Source organism: Peromyscus maniculatus, chromosome 9 (assembly GCF_049852395.1).
Source record: "Peromyscus maniculatus bairdii isolate BWxNUB_F1_BW_parent chromosome 9, HU_Pman_BW_mat_3.1, whole genome shotgun sequence".
NCBI lineage: Eukaryota > Metazoa > Chordata > Mammalia > Rodentia > Cricetidae > Peromyscus > Peromyscus maniculatus.
The window spans coordinates 39254388-39278231 of NC_134860.1; the positions used below are offsets into that span (position 1 = coordinate 39254388).

The following is a 23844-nucleotide window of genomic DNA, read 5'->3' on the forward strand; positions in this document are numbered from 1 at the left end:
TACCATCCCCTTCTTTCAGTTATTCTACCTCTTTTTTTTTTTTTTTTTTTTTTTTTTATAGCTTGGCTCCAAATTCAGAGCCAATATTAAAGTTGGGAGTGACAACATACAGATTTTTGTCTAGTTTCTTACACTAGACTTGAGAACATCAGAACACTTCCATAGACAGAAAACTGTTAAAGATAAAGTGATTTACACTTGTTTTATTCAAGAGTACTACACTCTACACCCATGCTTTCCTATTTTTCTCTAATGAATTAAGAGAACTTTAATGACATTATAAAATCATGGGATTTCTCAGATGGCATTCCCCACCTGGATTGTAGTTTTGTTAACAATGCTGACTTAAGGCTAGTCTATATATGGCTTCTATGTATTCTGCAATGCCTCTAATGATTTTTGGGAATCCATGCAGGCACCAGACACTATGCGGTTTATCAACTCTAACACACCACTGTCAACATCACTGGCAGAGCTGTTTTGGTATGTCAGGAGGTAATAGGGGATGTGATTATGATAATCATCACTTTGCTTATATGCTCTAATCCATTATGGCAGACATATGACAAAGGGAAACAATTTCTAAATCAGTAACTAGGAACTAATGAAAGGTTAATACAGTGCTGGTTAGCAGGAAATAAAGAAAGCAGTTTGTTGCTAAGATTGAATATAAACCAGGTAGCCGCAGAGCAAAGAGCTCAAGGAAAGAACAAAATCTGTATCAGGCTTTACTGAACCAAATAAATCATCACATACGCACTACAGAACTGAGATAGTTTGCTATATGCATGTTAAATGTCTAAGTTTCTGTGAAACTAATCATAGAACCCAAGTAGTTTTGTTTAATGATAACACAACTAAATGACAGGGACAAATTTATATTCTAAAACCTCTTATCTATGAAGCATTTGATTTGTAATATTTGAGAATATTAGCTTTTAGTATAAAAACTTAGCATAGGTAAAACTTTATTTGTAATTTGAGATAGGGTATCACTATGCAGCCCTGGCTGGCTTTGAACTCACAGAGACCGGCTTGCCTCTGACTCTAGAGTATAGGGATTAAAGGAGTGCACCTAGCCATGCTTGTCACTCAAACTTTAAAAATGACTGAAAACACACACACACACACACACACACACACACACACACACACTCACAATAAAACAGTTGTTTTAAGTGTGTATATGTGTACATGAGTGCTCTCTCTCTAGCCCAACATAAAATAACAAAAGCAAACTTCTAAGAAGTCAACTATTATGTAATTTCCTTATGCTTTCAAATGATCTTGAGAGAATTCTTAGAGACATGCTCATTTTCTTTCTCGAAGAAGAGGAGGTGTTTCTGGTTCTATACGTTCTCTGACACAGATACTATGCATGTGTATTATTTTGTTCCTTAATGATGGATCTGCTTTTAGTAATTTAAATAAGTTGTATCACAAATTCAACTTTCTGTAAGGGGCTTAAAGCTTACTGGTACTGTTCAATCAATGCTCACAGCTTCTGTACGTGATAGACAATACTGAGTATGCAAATCAGGGCAGAGGTCCTGAATCTTAGCTCCAGTCACATTAAATTTCTAAAGTTACATGGGTGAGATGGCTCGGTTGGTAAAGGTGCTTGCTGCCAAACTGGATGACCAGAGTTCAATCCCCAGTCCAACAGGGTGGAAGAACAGAACTGACTCCAGCAAGTTCTCCTCAGAGTTCCACACATACACTGTGGCAAGCATGTGCCCTCCTCCTAAATAAATAAATATAATTTTAAAGTTACTGTAGTTATATCATATTGCAAGTTGATGTATAAAACAGAACATCTAACATAGTTCTGGCTCAATATCAGCCATAAAAGACTCATAAGCTCAAGTTAATTATCTGTCAATTAACCTGGGTTCGTACTGAAGTTAGTGTTTTCTAACAGTCAATTAGAAGATAGATATTACGCAGACAAAAACATGGTCTTGACTGTAGCTTGATTTTGCCAACAATAACCACACGGAGTTTTGAATCTTGACAAGATCACCCTTCTATTAGGAAAACAGAATCAAGACCAGAAAATTAAGGCCAATTATCAATATTTTTTTTCAGAAAAATAAAACATAGTCTACGCTATTTTTAAAAAGATGAGAGGGAGACAAGTTTCAAACAGGAAGTTCATAAGCAGGATTAAATTAATCAGTCCCTAACAACTGTTAAGTACAACCTTTGGAAATTAATTTGCATAATGATAATCTGCATGTGATAGGGTTGAACTTACTTAAGTGACATTATAGCTCACTACTCTGTCTCACCCCACCACTGCTTCAGCACTGAATTCTTATGAAATGTAATGCAGCTAATGAGGTATCTTTTTAACCGAGCAAACTGACAGGCCCCATATCTGCAGAGGCAGCTTGAAACTGTGCCCAACCTCTCGGCTTCCCAAGAGGCTTTTCAAAATTCAATAAATAACATCTGTAGGCGATGTTGGGTGCAGACCTAGCAGAGTGCGTCATAACACTGTGCTGGCAGAACAAAGAAACCATGACGACTGCCAAGTTTCCATGGCAACTGCAGCGAGGCTCTGAGAGTATAATAGCACATCAATCACTGTCCAAAAGAACTTCATTATCAGCTAGAAAAAACCTTTAGGATCTGTTTAGTGTGCAATTGTGGGTTAACTCACCTCAAAGCCTTGCTCTCTAGCAAAAGTGGCAGCTTCCTGGAAAAAAAAAATAAAGAACAGTTAATTATAAAGTGCTAGATAATGAAGAAATAATTCATTGTGATACTCATCCAGTCTTCTTTTTACACAACTATCTCAATATACTTACATAGATTAATTTTTGTTTTTGCTCTAAAAATATTTCCTTTTTGTCTTGGCATGAAAAACAATGGGCCACATGATGTCAACACACTTCACAAGTCGGAATACAGAAGATGTAGTGTGTGTTTTTACAGTAGCTGCCACAGTGAGTTCAGGTGTTCTGACCTCAGCAAAGAGAGACAATCATTTGATACCCAAGGACCATGCTGGTGGTTATATTTTTAATTAAAACAGTACCTCTCAGAAAGCTCTTCTGGAGACAAGAATGCCTGCTCCTAGAGGTACAGATACTGAAAAAAAATAATTTATAGAGACGGATCACAAGTGGTCGTTAAAGTCATCAGATGGAAGGATGACAGGGGACTGGTTCTTCACACAGACTCAAAGCAGTACAGATTACTTGTTGGTCACAGGGAGCAAAGGGTAACTCTATGATGGAAGGGAACAAGGTGTCATCACTTTAACCCTGTGATCAATCCTTCCGTTAACATCACCTGTAGTGGGATCGCCAAACATTCTGTGCATTTTGTTTTGATACAGAATGGAGTTCACGGTGTCAACCAGGAAGTATTCTGCCCTAGCATTCTTAACACCAATTAATCAAAACTTTAGTTCAGTAATATGTACTCACAAGAAAAAGAGAGGAACAAATTAAAGGAGACAGTGATTAGGACAATGAACAAATCTGTAAGATGGGACATTTATAGGGCAACAAGTTTTGTCTCTTTAACTAAAGTTAACCTCAGATAAACTGGGGAGGGAAATGAACAGATCCAATACATGGACCTTAACTGGGTCCTATTTTAAACAGACCAGCTGTGAAAGACACTTTAACAAAATTAAATTGAGAATTAGAAAACAGGAGGAATCACTAGCTTGAAATTAGGAATGATCAGTGTGATAAGGAAAATGTCTTTAACTTCTAGTGCTGGACCCCAAAGTATTTAGGGATAAAATGTCACAAAATTTGTAACTTGGAATACTTTTGGGGGGGGGGGAAACAAAGGGAAGCCAATTTGACAAAATACTGACAACTGTGCAATCTAGATGTATGTGGTATGTGGGCGCAATACTTCCACTCTATATAACCCCCAGCCCCTGTTTTAAGACAAGTTCTTGCTACATAGCACCAGCTGGCCAGGAACTGTTAGGCATGTAAGACTAGCTACAAATTCATACAGCTCCACCTGCTTCTGCTTCCCAAGTGCTGGGATTAAAGGTTCGGGCCACTACACCTGGCTTTTGTCTAAGAAGAGGCTACAAAAGTTAACTCTTAAAAATGTTTAAAAATTTTAATACACAAAATTCTTTTAAATATTTTATGGGCACAATTTAATGAACATAAACGATATAGTCTAATGCTTTTCTAACAGGCTACTGAAAGACAAAACAGAGCAAACCCCTGAAACCCAAAAACCGACCCACATCAATGTAACCAAATCTTTTCCTGTTTAGCTTGTGCATACATTTTAATTTTAGGAATGATAGAAAATGGAGGCAATGTTACTTTTCATTTCTACTTCCCTCTTGAAAGTGAAAAAAAATTGCAGACAACTGTCAAGAGTCTCTACATCTTAACTTACATTCCTCCAAAATTATCTTTGCCAAGAGATATTAATAGAAGGATGGGATTTGAGCCCAAGTAGTGAGCAGATCCAACTCAACCCGAACGACGGCTGCACCAAACCATGTAAGGCAGAAAGTACAGTCAGTGCCTTTAAAATAAAAGTGGAGAGCTCCTCCATGTTGAGGGAAATACTAACGAGGAAGTACATGCATGCACTTACGATCCACTATGCTAAAAACAGAGATTTAGAAAACCCATAATTTTGCGGGCGTGGAAAGGTCAGAACGCATGATTAAGGTGGAAGAGTCGGGTTAGCAGGGACTCTTAAGCTGAGTACACAACTCAGTTCATTCCTAGAGAAACATCAGGATGACCAGTGAGCCGCAGCTGACAGCGATGACGACGATGACGACAGGCACAACACATACAAACCCTGGGCTACCCTCTTTTCAATTTACAAACAATAGAACCTTGACACAGTTAATAACATTTGTTGGCTGAGATATCAAGGCAAAGGATAAGGTTGGAAAGACATTAATCTAGTGTTTTCTAAGCTGTCATAATTAACTACATGAGTTTTTAGATGAATAATGCAACTGAATAGCTCTGCTGAGAACTACTGCTATACTTACTATTTTAGTCTTATTTGTTTTATGTATATGAGTGTTCGGCCTGCATGTAAGTATTTGTACCATGTGCATTGCTGATGCCTGCAGAGGTCAGAAGAGGACATCAGATGCCCTGGAACTGGAGTTACCAACGGCTGTGAGCTACTGTGTGTGGGTCCTGGGAAGCATACCTGAATCCTTTATGAGAACAACACGTATTCTTAACCAGTGAGCCCTCTCCTCAGCCCCTACGGACTACTTTTCAAGCTCAGCCTGGGCAGCAGTGGGTTCCAGGACAGAGGGTGGGATGAGGGAGCTTCAGGGTCATTCGAAGGAATGTGAAGGGTTAAAACTGCATATGACAGAAAGGCTGAAAGTCCATATGCAGCTAAACCATGGGAAAGACAGTGCTGGCATTTGAACTCCGGGCCTCAGGTTGCTAGGTAAGTGCCACATCACCAAGTTAAATCCCAAACCCGTTATATTATTTGTATGGAATAGGCTCTTAGGTACCTCAGGCTGGACTTGAACTCTCTAATCCTCTTGTCTCTGAGTGCTGAGATTACAGATGTGTGTCACCAGGCCTGGCTATATTGCTTCATAATGCCCGTTTTTCACAGGTATTAATAAATTAACTGTATCTTGGTATATATGCATATTTTTTCCTTTTAGACAGGGGCTTCCTATGTAACCTAAGTATGTAGTCAAAGCTGGCTTTGAACTGTCTCTCTTCCTGCTTCCATCTCTCAAATGTTAGGACTTTAGGCCTGTGCCACCATGCTTAGCTTCAAATCATTATTTTTAAAGGAAGGCATGCCTGAGGACATTTTCACATATGTAAACAGTTTCAAGCACCAACACATTTCTGGCTGAGGAAGGACATACTTAGGAAAAGCCAACTCAATTTTCTATCTTAGTGCCTCTTCACACAGGTTTGCTGAGCTGTGCCCTATCACCAGAACAGCCAAGTCCTTGTTCTATTCCTTAAAATGATCTTCTCGTCTGGCTTCCTCTCACCTTCCTTTGATCTTGGACTGGTGCCCGAAGTCACACCATTAGAGAAGGCAGCTGTCTCATGTCACTGTGGACTCTGTCACCACTAACCTCTGATCTGAAGGTGTTTGTGGATACCATGATGGAACAGGATTTATTTTTCCCCCTTAGCAAAACAAACACAACAACAGAGGGGAACAGTTTGACCCAGCAAGAATTTTAAGTAGAATTTTTGCTCTCAGATTCACTGCATGAAAGAGCAGAAAGAAAAGGCAGCGAGTCAGAAAACAGGGGAGAAAGAATGAGCATAGATGGTGGGCAGACAAGTGAGGCGGGCCCCAAATATCAGGAGTAATTCCAAGTGAACTGATCCCACTAAATTGGAAAGGACTTGCTAGTGCCATTGCAGGAAAAGTGAGAAAAGAAAACAAGCAAGTCCCCATCTGTGCTGCCCCAGGGCGCCTCGAACGGAGTCTCACAAATCTAATGAAGCAGTCAGGTTAAAATCCAACCACAGAGTGGCTGTGACATGTGGAGAACAGCTAGGGTTAGAACAGAGAAGCAGGGCGGTTCCTAATGCAGGTGATTATCCATGTGATAATCATTATATTTACAGGCTTTCCATTTCAGATCTGACATAAGAAATCACAAAGGAGGAGGGATTAAGGAGATAAACAACCGGCTCGGGAGGCTCTCCTGCTCCCCCGAGAGTGTAGCACTTCCATTCATGCATGGCAAGCAACACAAGCAGAACTGAACAGGCCTGGGAAGACTATTCTCATCAGCCTGCACCTCACATGGACGCTTCTTTCCACTGACAACTTTCACCAGCATGCCTTTTCAGAGACAGGTCACAGTTTCAGAATCCTTCCATTGTTGAATATGCTAACACACAGCATTTTTCCTTTACAACGAATGAAACTCGTATGATATGCCTTTTGCAGGAACTGAGTCATTTCTTCCTGCCTGGAATGAGTGTCGTCAATAAGATGATACATGATTAAAGTCTTACTCATGTCTACACCACGCCACTTAGGCGTCACAGTGGGCCTGCTGCTTCACCAGGCGAAAGTGTGCTGACCAGAAGGTGCCAGATATGGATTTTGAAATGGGGTTTTAAAAACAAAGCTGGAATTTATAGTTAATGAAACTGGGATGATTACATTAAGAGCCTTTTAAAAGGGATTAGCAAGCTATTACTTAAAAAGTACAATCCTCAGATTATCCAGAAAAAGAGAAAAGCAAGGGGATGTTTATGTGCACAAAAGACAACTGTTCCTTTTATAATCAACTGATGAAAAAAACTTCTTATTTTGTCTAACGTACACAAGTTTTTTTACTTAAATTAAGCAGAATTAATGAAATTGATATAACTAAAACTTTTGTTTTATGCTCATTTCAATTATTTGTAACTAGTTATTATAGAAATATAATTTCTGAATATTGGCCTGGAGTCATTAGAATTTTCCAAACTCAGTTATTAATTATAGGAAGGTTTTCTTTCTACATAGATGAGTATGACTATTAACCCACAATACTGCCATATCTCCTAACTTTGACCCCCCCCCCCACTTTCTGTGTTGTACTTCAAGACAATGGACCCAAGTTAAAGCTCCCATCTGCTTGTTAACGTCCTGCATCTCAGACATGAGGGTTCCTGGGTCTAGGCTGAAGCAATAAGGGAGATTCAGGTTAGGAGCCAGACCACAGTGCACTCATCTGAAACACCCTGCTTTGCTGTTCCAAGTGAGGAGACAGCAGAAGATTCAAGGGTTTGGTAGTGTGGCTCTCACTGGCAATCTCCATGGTCCATACCCTAGTCCTGGAGTTAGAGCACAGGAAGATACCAAGGATAATAGGGCACAGACCAATGCTTCTTTTCACATTGTCTGCCTTGCTATCAGAAAAATATTTACTCCTAAACATAGATTTAGACTAAGAGCATCTGTTAGGATAGAGGGCTCCAGCTGTTGCAGATCTTAAAATGATGAGATGAAAACATGACACTCTAAGTCCTAAAGAGTGTGAAATGGATGAAGCTAAGGCATGATGGCATCTCTTGTCTGTTTTTCTCTCTAACTAGAACGTATATATAAATTCTTCTCTATACAACAGAAAATTCAGACCTCTCTATATAGTCTGTTTTTTTGGGATGGCTTTCATTGCAGTAATAGCCAACATGGGAAGAGTATAGGGCTTAAAGGAAAAGACATGAAGTTCCAGTTTTAAAGCTGATGGAGCAAGTCACTCAGTGTATTAGTTTCTTTATTAACTAAACTTTGTTCATTTGGGGTTAAAATCAATTTTATTTTAATAAAAATGGAAACACTTCACATAAAACTATAGAGTTATTTTGCCTACTGAATGCAAACTCTTAGATAATTTTTAAAAAGTAGAAGACACGGAATACGCCTATCTTACCTGAAAAATCATGTGTTGTAGCAGCCTCTACAATGACTTGGTTATCTCTGATTGGTACTCAGATCCTTGGACAATCTTCCCTGGAGTGTGGGCTATAGTTAGTTAACCTGCTTCTAATAAATGACCAAAGTGTTTTGTTCATTCTCCTTAGCCTACTCTTTCTACTCTTTTGACCGCTAACTTGCTAGGCTGCCATATTTGAAGTACCCTCATGGTGAGGAAAATGGCCAACATGCACAGCGAGCATCTACGTCTTGACAGCTCAGCAAGGTGATCAGAACCTGGGTTAATTCTAATTAGTCCTATGACAGACCCTTAATCAGAGGTGCCAAAACTTCAAAGTAGTGTGTTCAGAAGATCAATCATTGAGTAAGAAAGTTTAGATACATGCTTTTAAAACACTTGGATAGCTCAGTATGGTTAACCATTTCTTTCTAACTGAGAAATACCCTGTACAATTTTTTTTTTTTAAATTTCCATGTCATATGTTATTCTAGGCTATGGTACTCTTACTGAGGCTACACTAAGATTTTTAAGTAGTGCTGGAATATCCAGGTGAGAAAAAGATTGAGTTAAAGTCTAACACCACTGTGAGGTCTGCAACAGCTGTGGCAGCGATGAACCTCCAAGTCATACTGAAATTTAATGACAAAGAAATACCTGTTGTTCCCTTCTTTTTCACATCACATACATCAGAATATAAAGACATGTTGTTTAAACTTCTAAATGCTTTCTTATGCTGTTTGTCAGACTATGAACTACCTTTTCTTCATGCTATCCATAAAATCATTTATACATTTTCATATGAGATTGCATTAGTGCTAACACTTCAAAAACTTTATTATTACCAATAAGGAAAAGTTTTAATTTATAAGAAAATGAAGGCTGGAAAATTGTTAAGTAACATTTGAGCCTGGGAACTGCTCTTTAAAAGAAATTTCATTCACAAAAATGTCTGAACTGGCTTTTCCAAGGAATATAATGTATAACTTTTTGGAGATTTCCAACCTGTGCTCTGACATTTATTACCATATGCTTCCTGTCTGCAGAATGCTGAATAGAAATATTATTTAACATTTATTGAGTGCCAGAAACTCTGTGGGCCAATGTGTAACTATAAAGACAGACATGGCCTCTGTCCAATACGTATATAATAAAAGTTAGATAGTCAGTATATAAATTATGCCTCTATTAATGAAACTAAAAAAATATTTAAGAGACAGAACACAAACCAAAGAATGGGGCTTAGTTTGTGAGACTTAACCCTTCCACAGAATGGTCTATTAACTAGCTGATTGCAAAGCTTTAGGAGGAAGAGCGGTGAGTTTTTACCTTTAAACACACTTACTGGTGGTAACTAAAGGGAAAGTGAGGTAAGTAGGAGCTTCACCACAACTGAAGACTGATTATCTGCACAGAGTGGCTGTTAGAACAATGTAAGTTTTTACTCAGTGTAAGTGATGTGGTGTGTGTGTGTGGTAAACATACTTGTTAGTGTGAGTATGCGCACGTGTGCATGCATGAGTGTAGAGGCCATAGTTTGTGTTGGGTGTCTTTCCTTGATCACTCTCCTCATTAATTTTCTGAGACATAGGCAGTCTTTCAAGAAACTTGAAGCTCATTGATTTGGCTAAGGGGACTAACTAGAGGACCTGGGTTCAGTTTATGCTCATGAGTGTCTATAACTCCAGTCCTGGGGGTCTGGACACTCTCTTCTGGTCTTTGCAGGAACCAGGCTCATACATGGTGCTCATACATATGTGCAGGCAAACATTCGTACACACAAAATAAAGATAATCAAATGTTTAAAAAGAATGAGGAGAGGAAAGCCTATGGAAAAACCTCATGAGGTATTTTATTTCATTTCATAGGACAGTATGAGCTTCAGCATAAAGGCTTATGTCATTTATTTGCTCAACAAATGCCAACCTTTTCCTTTGTCTGAGGTCCTAAAAAGAAGAGTGGCTTTCATTTTACAGACAGAAATTTAAAGGTTTGAAAAGATTAAAGTATACCCAAGAACACAGAGCTATTAAGTATTAAAGATGGCATCTAGATTTGTGGCTGATAAAACTTACTAGTGTGAATGCAGGTAGACACGTGTGTGCATGATGTATGGGTGTGAGTGTGGGTGTTCATGCCATGGTGTGTGTGTGTGTGTGTGTGTGTGTGTGTGTGTGTGTGTGTATAAAAACCAGATGTAGCTTCTGGGATAATCTAATAGGTGAAAATGGGACTTTACTGATGTCTGAGAGTTTCCTATTTTTCACCCTTTCCTAGAAAACCTCCTCCTTGGCTGCTTATTGCATATCTTTTTTCCTTTCTTCTGTTTCTGTGCTTTTCTGCATTTGCTTAATGTCCTAATGAAAAGTAACTCAGCTACCAACCTTTTCATCTTGTCCCCGATTCTCCTGAGTGAGGTGGGCATGGGTGGGAGGTGGACTTCTCATATCCCCTCTATTTGATATCATTGCCAGATATCCTGCTGTGCTTTCTGAGTCCTCCTGACAAGGTCCAAATTCTGCCACATCCAATCTATCCCTGCAAGACCCATGCTTCCAATCCTCCTGCCTCACAACTTGGTCATGCCTGTACTTATTCTTGCAAGTATGAGTGTTATAGTCTACCACCTAGTCTCACCCAGTCAGAATGCATCTTTGTACACAACCATAAGGCTGGCTTTTGCATAAAAATTTTCTGGTCAGATTTTTATATGTATGTACGGTATGTACCATGTGCCAGTCAAACTAGAATGCTTGCTAGTCTCTGAACATGCCCCAGGCTTTTTTTTTTCTTTCTTTTTTTGCCTCCATGCTACCTGGCACATGTAGGCACTAAATGAATTAGAATACCTTCAACCGCTCTTGTCAAGCTCCTACCCATCCCTCCAGGGTTAGTTCAGCCATCTTTCTCTTAATGGAAAGCCTTCCTGAATTGTTCATGAGTGGCTTCCTGCAATGCACAAGGATTTTGCTAGAGCTGTAAAAGGCTTCCCGAACTGGCAATTATAGAAACATAGTTATTTGTATAGATAGCTTATCTTTCTTATTGGACTATAATTTCTTCGTGCAGAAACTTTCTTCCTGTTTGCATAAAACAGATAATAAACCCCTGTTGACTTTCCAAATGATAAGAGAAAAGCAAAGAAGAAAAGACAAGCCTCTAAGTACTGCTTACATGATATCGCCCTGATTTCTTGTGGTTCACACTTTATTATCATTGCTTTTCAAAGACAGGGCCTTGCTATGTAGCTCAGGCTAGCCTAGAATTGATCTTCATCCTATCTTTGCCTTCCAAGTCATAGGCTTACAGTTTTATTTCTTTCTAAATAAACAAATCAGTTTCTTTAGAACACATAGTATGAAACAGGAAAATGTGCATTATTAGAATGAGTTAAGCTGACAAATCAAATGTCTTTGCTAAAAAAGTAAAAGGTCATTCAATCGCTGTGTTGATGTTTCTATAACCTGTGTTTCTTGCCATAACTACAGGTTTCCTGCTCTGGAAAGCCACTCTAGGCATTAAGGTATCTGTTTTCCTTCCAAGTATAAAATCAGGGGAATAGATTTTCCCATAAGAATGTTGAACTCTGAATTTTCATTATTATAATAACATTTTCAAGGTTGAATGCTGGCTAGACATTTTTGGCAGTGAATATCAAGACCAGCATAGCAGAGTAGGGATAAAGGTTTGTTACAGAAAAGCAGCAAAACAACAAAAAACTGAGCTTGGTGTGGTGGTTTGAAGGAGAATGGCCCCCACAGGCTCGTATGTTTGAATGCTTAATCCCTAGTTAGTGAAGTAGTTTTGGAAGGATTGGGAGTTGTGGCTTTGTTGGAGAAGGTGTGTCACTGAGGGTGGGCTTTGAGGCTTGAAAAGCTTGAGTTAGGCCACCTAGTCTAGTTCTCTCTACCTCTACCTGGGATAAGATGTAAGCTCTCAGCTACTGCTCCAGCCTGCCTGCCTGCCTGCCACCATACTTCCTGCCATGATCATCATGGATTCATCCTCTGAGTGAGTGCCTTCCTTTATAATCTGCATTGATCATGATGTCTCTTCACAACAATAGAACAGTCACTAAGACAAGATGTTTTTACTTTGTGTATGTGTGCATGCATGTGTGGAGGCCATAGGTCAACATCACATTTCTTCTCTTGCTCTACACTTTATGTTTGAGATAGAGTCTTTCAATAAACTAGACCCTCAGATTCAGCTAGACTGGCCAGCCAGCTCCAGGGGTCCTTCTTATTCTGCCTCCCAAGCATTGGCGTAATAAGAATTTGCTGTTATGCTTGGCTTTAAAAAAAAAAAAAAAAAAAAAAAAGATCTTATTTATTTATTTTATGTGTATGAGTGCTCTATCTGCATGTGCAGCTTTATGGTGGAAGAGGGCATCAGATTCCACTATAGATGGTTGTGAGCCACCATGTGGTTGCTGGGAATTGAACTCAGGACCTCTGGAAGAGCAGTCAGTGCTCTCAACCACTGAGCCATCTCTCCAGCCCCAGTTTTTTTTTTTTTGTTTTGTTTTGAGACAGGGTTTCTCTGTGTAGCTTTGTGCCTTTCCTGGAACTCACTCTGTAGCCCAGGCTGGCCTCAAACGCACAGAGATCCACCTGGCTCTGCCTCCCGAGTGCTGTGATTAAAGGCGTGCGCCACCACCGCCCTATGCTTGGCTTTTTAAATCAGACTTGAACTCAGCTCTTCATGCTTATGCAGCAAGCACTTTACTGACTGAGGCATCTTCCTAGAACTGTTGTGAGGATTGAGTTATCCATAAATGATGACCTTTACATTACCCATTGCTAACCAACAACTGACAGTAGCCTACATTTCTTATTTTGAAAAGATGGCAAAGAAAGGAGCCGCAACAAAGTAAAGATATATTATTGATATATATATATATTGAAATGAAAATGATAAAGCAAGGCTAGTAATGCAGCTTAGTGGTGAGACACTAGTCTGGAAAGAGATAAGCCAGGGAGGTGAATGAACACAAGCATCAAGATCTGTTCTGTCTAGGGCTTTCAGAAGCATTCTAAATTACTGAGTGTTCCTAAAGAAAACTTCCTGTGCAATTATGGAATGAAATACGAATTCTCATTAATATCCCCAAAGCGAAATACATCACATTTATAAGATTTAATGAATGTGTTATACTTAGAGCTAGTCTGGACCATTTGATGAGTACCTCTTATGTGATCACTGTGACAGTGTTAGACCTTAGGCATGTGGAAAATCTCTTGATTAGGATAGATTATTTTGTTGTTGTTCTTTGTGGTAAAAATAAAAGAAAGTAGCAATAACTACCTTCCATTTTCAAGAATTTTAGTAATGGACCAGCATACAAAATACCACTTATTTTTGGTTATATGACACTGATAGGTTCCTTTGATTAAATAAAAATAAGGCAAAAAAATAAAGATGGGAAGTAGAAGTAAAGGTATAGTATTTTGTGATTAAATTAAAAGGAAAGCACAAAAGGAAGAACTGAATTTTCTCTCAGTCTAGAAGGTCAGTAAAGTTACTAGTGCATCGGAGAAAGACAGACATCTAAATAAGTAAGACATGTAGTATGTCAGTTCCATGTGAAAGGGAAGAGAGAAAACATGATAAACACAAACCATTTTAAATAATGAGTATAAAAATGCAAAATTTCAGATATAAACAATGAGTTTCAGGTGAAAGTCTTTTCTAACTCTAAAATTCAGTGACCATAAAATGTATTTTTTTTTGGGGGGGGGGGGCTTTCATAGTCATAGACAGTTAAGGAGGATCCCCTAAAGAAAAGTCTAGAGATTAAGAAATTTAAGCCGGGCGGTGGTGGCGCACGCCTTTAATCCCAGCACTCGGGAGGCAGAGCCAGGCGGATCTCTGTGAGTTTGAGGCCAGCCTGGGCTACCAAGTGAGTTCCAGGAAAGGTGCAAAGCTACACAGAAAAACCCTGTCTCGAAAAAAACCAAAAAAGAAATTTAAACCCTGGTATCTGTAAAAGGTAAAGTCATATTTTAAAAGATGGCAGGAAAAGACTTGTTACATCTTTCTAGAAATCAAAATACAAGAAACCTTTCTCTTCATTCACGGATACTTGAAACAAGCTCTTGCCAAGAAAAATAAACTGTAAAGTACGTACGTTGGAAAATATGAATCATCACTGGTCTTCAAACTTACATTTAATAATTAGGTTGCAGTTTCAAACAACGTGCTGACTCCCATGAGGCTTAAACACAAGTTCAATAATAATTTTAACTTTACAGATGGCATTTAGATGTGGTCAGGAGTAGAAACAAGAGCCACGTGGTGGAGGAAGACTGAAGGCGAAGGGAAATGGAGGAGAAACTGAAGACAAGGAGGCTGGAAGGTAATGGAGAAGAGGGAGGGACCCAGGAGGAGGCGGAGAGCGAACACCGTGGCAGCGCTTCTGTAACTAAAGGCAGTAGGCAAGTGCTCATAAATTTTATATCATGCATTTCTTATTTGATGGGATTCCCAATTAATGCTACAATAAAAGATGAGGCACCTGTCATTTAAGAGGCAGGAATTATTTCAGGAGAACTTTGTGCCAGTTCTCAAGGAATTTTCGAACATATGGAACTTGGTACCACATGACTGCAAGTTACAATTTGCCCTTTATTCTACAATCAATTTGGATTTTATTTAACTGTCTTTTAAAAGTTTTATTCCATCTTAATTTTAATCATATCCATTAATCTAAGAAATAGAACTGCAAGTGGGGTCTTATTACATACACTGTTACACGTCCTAATAGTCAGGCCCATGCATTTTTCCTGATAGGAACTCTTTAAAAACCACCAGGATCACAGGCAGCAATCTTCAGTTGCTGAAATCTGCATGTTGCTCACTTAGCTGTTAGGCGGCCAGGCACGCAAACCCCTGGACTTTGCAGGCAAACGCTAAGGATATGATGCTGCTCCAGAACCACGGCTATGCTAGAGCGCCAAACAGGCTGTACCTAAGACTGTGACTTGGTTCCCCACGACATACTTCTTCTGATTTTTGACTTTGACTCAGCATCCTGCCTCCCAGGGCTTTAGAACTATCCTTTAAATAATTTAGAGTCCCACAGATCAATGTCCATTTTTTTCTCCATGTTACTACTACTTTAGCAATTTTCTTGGAGGGCTCCTGGGTACAGACACGGAAGAACAAAAGAGGGAGAGGTCTATTCAGAGGAGCTGACGGAAATACCTAAAATGAGAAGCTACTCAAGTGTCTAGCTGTGACCAAGATGCTCTTGTCTTAGGAGGCAGATGATCCCCTGAATGTTAAGAGCTGACATGACTTAACATGGAAGCCTTAGTATGGGTAGAACATAGGGAGAAAGCAGACAACAATTGACTCAATGCTCCACGTAATTAATACCTTTGGTGGGGAGAGGGAGAAAGTGTCCCCAAAATAGGGCAGATTCTTAATTAATTTAGGAGGAAGAATTTCAAATCATGTTTCATTTGAGGAAAGTAAGATTAAAGGAACTTTTTAGGACAAGTATGGAATTAAGAACAAAGATATATCTATGGAAAGTTAGTCAGGAATAGCTTGTCGAAACAAAGATTTCTGTTTGGGAGAAAAATAGCAAAAGCATAAAGCAAATGTATTAGAGGATGCTAAGAGAATCACGGGACTAGGGTTCATGGGTCATCAAAAAGAAGCACCGTTGGTTTCCCTAGGCTTGAGAAGGTTCTCATGTCTGAAAACACCAGGCAGAACATAGCACAGGACCACCTTCTCTTAGATGGTGCTCTCTAATTCTTGATGGTCTTCTTGGGAGATTTCTGACTCTAGGGAAAACTGCTAGAAGGCATGGATGCAGGCAGCACAGAGAGATCTGGGGAAGCTGCTAAGTTAATCAGTTAATTTTTACACACACTTCTTAGGAAATTATACAACAGTACTCACCAAAGTAGCGAGCGTGATATACTACATGGATCACAACAGCAACCACAGTACATGGCCATTTATTCCCTGTCCGTGTTTTTTTTGGTTTTTCCAGACAGGGCTTTTCTGTGTAGTTTTGGTGTCTGTCCTGGATCTTTCTCTGTAGACCAGGCTGGCCTCGAACTCACAGAGATCTGCCTGGCTCTGCCTCCCAAGTGCTGGGATTAAAGGCGTGCGCCACTGCCGCCCGGCCAGCACATTTCTTAGTTTCATTAAAAATACCTATGTCCTGAAATAAAACTAAGAATATTTACAAAATACCAATTTGGAACTCAGACTCAAGAAAGCTGTTGGAGGGCATGTTCCAGTGTCTAGAACATAGCATTCACTTTGGTGACCCATCCGTTTGCTGATCGAGCACCTACAGTGTATGATGAGGAGACGACAGCAGAAGAGTAATTACTCAGTAGAGATTAAGGTGGATCAAGCTGGTTTGGTGGTATGGTCCAACAAGGACTACCTGAGAATGATGTTTACGTGGAGGCCTAAGAATAAATTTGTTAGGTGAGTGACACTGAATAACAGGGCAGAAAGTCAGTCAGGACAGAGGGCAGAGCATGTGCAAAGGATCTCAGCAGACAAGAGAAAGAGGCACAGAGGCCGGAGAAGGGCCAGTGCAGAGACAGGGTTAAGGACACTGAATTTTGTTCCACATGAAAAACAAGACAAACATTAGAAAACGAAAATAAAATAAATACCCATAATACAACACAATCAAAGAAAAAAATGCTCAATGAATATAAAGCAAAGACAGAAACCATTTACTTTGCCCTTGACCTAGTTTACAAGGACCATTTTAAAGTCACGGAGTAGAAAATATAATGCAAGTGTACTTGACACAAAAGACACCCATTCAATTTCTTGCCAAAGCAGGCATTTATTGAAAGCATATGTACTATATTAAAAAGGATCCTAAAGTTTTATGTGCCGGATTTGATAAGAGATCTAATTTATATTCTGGCATTTAGCTGGAAGCCTAGATTTGTGATGCAGTAACACAATAAGAAGTTGATTTTCCCTGTTCTTTAATAGGTAAGTCACATCTGCATGAACATTAACAATCCCAACTAGCACAAGCTGGTCCATTAATGTAAAATAAAAAGGTTAGAGGTCAAGGACAAGGGGATCATCAACTAAAGGAAACCAGACAAACTGTTAATCAATGAGAGTGTGTTTGCAAGCACTGTGTTGTAGTCAAGCCCTTGAACTCACACTTATATCAATGGTTTTCTAGTAAGTGTCGTTAATGCCCTAGTTCTGTATTAACTGCTCCATGTATGTATTAAAGAAGGGGATAAAAGGAGGCTCTTAGACTTTTAAAAATGTCCTAGGCCTTATTGATTGAAAAGCACGTACTAACATCGATGCATCAGGCAATGGACCATGAGGAACAAGCAGCACCCCCTCACACTTCCCTGTAACAATACTTTCAACCACTGGCACTGGTGTTTGCCAACCTCACTTTTCTACTAGGTTGCTCATCATCACATCAGAAGTGCCAGGCTCACAGCAGGACTTAAATATTCATCTAACTAAGAAATGTTTTGGGGGAACCCAAGGAAAGTGGGGGTATTGTACACGGGCTCAAAAGCACTAGACAGAAATAGGTAAGCACATTACAACCTCACATGCACGTTTCTCTCAAGCTAGAACATCACTGAAGGTCAAGTTCTAAGGGAATTCATCAGGTACAACCACAAGACAAATTCAGGAGTCAGACAAGAGGGAAATACAATCTGTCACGAATCCTTAGGTGACCACTTTTTAAAATTTAGTTTCTCTCTCTCTCTCTCTCTCTCTCTCTCTCTCTCTCTCTCTCTCTCTCTCTCTCTCTCTCTCTCTCCCTCTCCCTCTCCCTCTCCCTCTCCCTCTCCCTCTCCCTCTCCCTCTCCCTCTCCCTCCCCCTCCCTCCCTCTCTTCTTTTTGTTTATTTTTTTGAGACAGGGTTTCTCTGTGTAGCTTTGATGTCTTTCCTGGAACTCACTCTGTAGCCCATGCTGGCCTTGAACTCACAGAGATCCACCTGCCTCTGCCTGCCGAGTGCTGGGACTAAAGGCATGCACCACCACCGCCCGGCTCATTTAGGTTTTTAAGAGTAAATTTTATGTGGATTACAGGAAACAAAACCACAAGAGGCAAAGAACAAAGTCATCTATTTATAAGAAATTCGATGGGACATGTTCTTCTGGGTCCCCTGTGTACACATTCTCCATTCTAGGTAACTGAGATGGCATAATATATATATATATATATATATATATATATATATATATATATATATATATATATATATATATCATACTTTCCTGTAAATTGTGAATATTCATCAATTCAAAAAATCCCAAATGATCTGAGAATTCTGATAACCAGGAATACACTACACTAACAGAATCAAAATCATTCCTCCACCCCAATCCCTTCTCTCACTCATCTTATTCTGACCTAGAACTTATTTTACAGCTTAAGTCAACTTCAAACTCATGGCAGAGCGATCCTCTTGCTTCAGCCTCCCAGGTACTGGGAGGACAGTCCTATGTCACCAAATCTGCCTCATTCTACTTTTCTTTAAAAGGACTTCTTGGTTTTCTGCATATGGGTGTTTGCCTGCATGTATGCTGTGCATCATGTGTGCAGTACCTGTGGGGGACAGAAAAGAGTGCCAGTTGCCCTGGGAATGGAGTTACAGGTGGTTGTGAGCCACCATGTGGGTGCTGGGAATTGAACCCGAATCCTCTGGAGAGCAGTCAGGGCTCTTAACCACCGAGCCATCTTTCCAGCTCCTCAAAAGGTTCTTATGTAATGCCTTCCAACATATTTTGAATCTTCCAAAGAGAGTCAAACTTATTCTCCTAAAGGCATCTCTAAAAGTTAGTTCAGTATTTATATTTTTACTTTTCTATCCTAAGTATCACTGGGGTATTAAGAGAAGAAGCATCTCTGGTAGACCTGAATTGGCAAACATACAGAAAACTACTTAGTCTACTTATAAATCTGGGCACACTCAGACATTTTGATGATTTCTTCATTTTTACATTCTAGAAATGACTTCAGCCAAAGCTTTCCAACCAATAATACTTTCCTTTAATGAACAGTACTGCTACTGAAGACATGGATATTTTTTGGGTTTTGTTTTAGTGGAAGGAGTCTTTGTACACTGTGGGGTAATAATTTTTTTTATTATTTAACTCTAGAATGTGATTATGACAAATATTCTGAACAGGATCATGAGCTCTTTTAAAATAGTATAATCCATACTCTAAACTCATCCCATTAATTTTCTCTTTCTTTTGTGAGAGACTAGCAAAAAAGCAAGCATGTTAATAGATAGTTTTTGACTTTGGTAATCCTCAGAACAGTATAGAGAACCACAGTTTGGCTTCTATCGAAGGGAAGTTTTCCACTATGTGTGAAATACTGGTTGCTATGCTTTTTCTACTAATACTGTAACTTGGAAGAATGTATGTCTTCTAGCCACAACTCTAAAAGTTATACATATAAATGCATATGTAAATTACTGTTCAATAAGTTTTGAAAGGGCAAAATGCTTGCTAGTGTTGTCAGCTTTTACTGCTGCTCCCCATGTTTCATGTTATTTTATAGCAACATTGAGAAGTGGCTGCTGACCACTGCAGAGAATTCCACCTGTTGCTAGGCTGAAACACTGCTGCCAGTACGATTACATCCTTCTCGAGAATGAACAGGAAATAGTGACCCATCATCGAGGATATCTAGCAAACTAGGACTTAAATGACTAACTTTTGTAAATGAAGAAAATGGCTACATTGGAACCCCACGAAAGCCACAATTAGTGATTATTAAATAAGGTAGTGGCCACAAGCTCTAACATACAAGACAAACACAACTAAATGCAAATTACAAGATTCCATGTACAAGGATGGTGGTTTGGATGAGAATATCCCCATAGGCTCTAGCACTGAAATATTAACTCCCCAAGCAGTGGTGCTGTCTGGTCATGCTTAGTGTGGTCTTGTGGAAGAAGTATGCAACTGGGGTCAGGCTTTGAGGCTTCAAGATCATATACTGTTGCCATTTTCTTCTCTGCTTCCTGCTTTTGGCCCTAGATGTGAGCTTCCTGCTGTTCTAGCTGCCACACTTCTCTGCAGTGATGCTGATGGACTGTTAATTCTCTGGAACCATAAGCCCAAATAAACCCTTCACTTTATAAGTTGCCTTGGACATGGTGTTTTATCACAAGAAGAGAAAATTAACTAATACAAGAAAGTACCAAAACTAAAGTCAAAAGACAACCTGGGAGATAAAAGTTTTCAAATCAACTAAGGATTAATTTTTTAAATAAAGTGAAAATGAAAAGACAATATCAAAACAGTAGAAACCACCCCCCAAACAATTCAAAACAAAAATAAACATGGACAAAGAAGAAATTGACAGAAGAGAAAAACACAAATGCCCCTAAAAACAAAACAAAACAAAACAAAACAACAACCTTGAAGAAATTCAACATTAAACCTGGAAACACAAATTTTAAAAACTAAATGTTATTTTAAAATGTTCAAAACCTGAACAGGTGCCTAACTAGGAGCACAATTCTGTGTGTGGCACATGTGCACATGTTCATGTGTGCACACAGTTGCAGAGGCCAAAGGTCAGTCTTGGGTGTCTTCCTCAGTTGCTCTCCACTTTGCTACATTTATGGATTTGTGTGGGTGTGTAAATGCATATGTGTGTAAACCACAGGACAACTGTGCAGGTCTGAAAACAACTCATGTGAGTTGGCTCTTTCCACCATGTGGGTCCTCAGGGATCTCAATTCAAAGTTAGGTCATGAGATTTAGACCCAAGCACCTCTACCAGCTGAGTCCCCTCCTCAGCCCCCACCTTCTCTTTTTGAGAAAGCATCTCTTCACTGGACTTAGAGCACACCAACTTGGCTAGCAAGCTGGCTAGCCCAAGAGCTCTTTTTGTCCTGCCTCCCCAGTTCTGGGATGACAGGTGCAGTCCACTATGCGGAGCTTTTTTATATTGGTGCTGGGAATCCAAACAGAGGTCTTCATGCTTGTGTGGCAAGTATTTTTCTGAACGAGCCATCTCCATGGCCCCAGGAGTGTTTTGTTAAAATGTTTCTGGGAGGCACTTTTGTAAAACTTATTAATTTTCATTTCCTAAGAATGGGCAGTTCAAGTCTGGAGATTGAGAACATATGGAAATATTTATATAAAAGCACATAAGATACACTTACTATAGTGCTCTTCACAGTTAGGAAAACCACCCAAAGCCCCAAGCAGGGGAACAAACCATAGTGGATTCATCTAACAATATTTTAGTACCAAGGTTATAGGTACTTGCTAATGCACCTCGCTAATAATAACTCTCATAAAAACTTTCAAGGACAACGCTATTACAGCGCCATTGATGGTTTGTTCTGTTTTGGTGCTGTGTGGATACTGAAGTATCCACAGTTTATGTAATACAGTTATGTGGGTTTTCAATTACAACTGGAAGGAAACGATAATCACAAGTATTATACACTCAACCTATGTTTTGTCAGTGGTAGCGAAAAACAAAAACAAACCAAGAAACAAATGCCCATTTAGCTTCATAAATTTACTTATCTAAGTGGGAGGCCCCAACTTTCCCATTCCAGGTTTCAGTCAAGTGTATAACAAAATGAAGGAATAAAGTACAGCATAATTGTTCTTCACAGTCTTAATAAAGAATCAAAAATAAACTTTTTTTGAGGGGTTGTTAGATGTTGTAGGATGTGCCTGTAAACTCAGCAGGCTGAGGCAGGAGGCTGGACAGAGGGTCAAGGCCAGTCTGGGTTACCATGAGAATCTGTCTCAATCTCAAAACCCCAGTCCCTACCAAAAATGTTTAAAATTTTTAATTAGCAGTTATAGAAACAATAGAGGTAGAATGGCCAGCAGCCAAAATTCGAATCGACTTTGGTTTATATATAGCCAGGAAAGTCACATACCAACATTCCCTAATATGCCACAGTGCTTGCACTGCTTCCCATAAGAGCCAAGAAGCCTCAGTAAATGGGGTATGCTTCTATGTACCCTTGAGATCTGACGTCCTATCCAGCTACATACTCTAAGAATTCAAGAGACTGATCATAGAAATCTGAAGTCCCCAGGCTTAAATTGTGCAGAGAAATAATGGTCCTACACGAAAAGTAATAGCATGCTTTCAGCTGTGCTTAGCACCCTTCTCTCCCCAAATTCTAAAACAAACTCTTGTATTTTTCAGGTTCACTTTCTCTTCAGAGATAGTATTGTACTAAGGAACTCTTTCTTTAGAGAAAATAGGAAACAAAACAAAACAAACAAAGATTGGCTAAAGATCAAACAGTTAAGACTAAGAAAATGTTTCCATAAAAACTATATATACTCTCACCAAATTTTTGAAGTAGCACTGATTTCTTACGGAAAATATTTAGTTTAACATACAGAGTTCTGCTGGTCAGCTCTACTAGAGTTATTCTTTTAGCTCAGTGGCGAAGAGCTACACATAATCTAGTACAGGAGGCTTGAAATACACTCCTGCCAACTGCCTTTTTATTTTTTTCTTTTGCTTTCAAAGCTTTCCGATCAATGATAAGCTATCTGAAGGGTATGGAATGGAAGTTTGTATATGCAGTCCTTGTAGAAAGTAAGTGGAGCTCATATGGTGTATTGCTGTTCTCTATTTTAGAACTAGCACGGGAACCACGTGATATGTTCATTGCTATGGTAACTACATTTCAGTGGGGAGCAGGAGAGCAAACAGGCATGTAAAACATGTATAAGTTGTCAATATGTAAGTAATTGCTGCCCTGGAGCTGCAGTAACTTAAATTTCATTGATGCATGACTTCTTAGAATAAAATCTACCTTCTATTTTTTCAACAATGTTAATAAGCCTCTACTCCCTGTAATGCTTTCTCTATTAAAAACAAAACAAAACAAAAACAACCAAATGATTCGTCTTTTATACCACTACTTTAGTGGCAGCTTCTACCCTATTACTACTGCTACTGACTAAAGGGATAAAGAGCCTCGGCCCTGGTCAGTAGGAAATATGCCCTATGTTCTCTTCTGTGAAGGCTTGAGATGTTACAAGGAGGGAAGCCTATGATTCCGTACTAGAGTTATCTCAATAGTCAGGTGTTCTGGTGGGAAGAACCAAAAAACAAACAAACAAACCAAAAGTCAAACGAGATCCTACTAAGACTTTATTGTGCTGAATTCCTTTTCCATCAAGCTCTGGCTATCCAGCATCTTACTGACATATCTCTACCAGTGCCGACTTAACTTTAAATCCTCCATATGATGTTGCTTATGAAAGAAACCTTGACAAATTTCTCTTGCTTTCTTGCTTGTTCCCTTCTTATTCCCACTTCTGGCCTATGGGTGGTTACCTGACACCAACGACAAATATGCAGGGATGATGAACTTTCACTTTCCTGATTTCTGCCCCATAGCCCAGGCTGGCCTGGAACGTACCTCTGTAGTTCACACTGCCCTTGAAATG

At 39.4% G+C, this 23844-nt stretch overlaps 1 protein-coding gene across 2 annotated transcripts in view; it reads right to left on the reverse strand.

The window, feature by feature from the left end:
- Positions 1-23844, reverse strand: part of Adk (adenosine kinase) — a 407238-nt gene that overhangs the window by 75800 nt on the left and 307594 nt on the right. For both annotated transcript variants that reach the window (XM_006984766.3, XM_006984767.4), the window contains exon 8: positions 2666-2701. In XM_006984766.3, coding sequence (XP_006984828.1) covers positions 2666-2701 — 36 coding nt within the window. The remainder of the gene's footprint in view (positions 1-2665; positions 2702-23844) is intronic.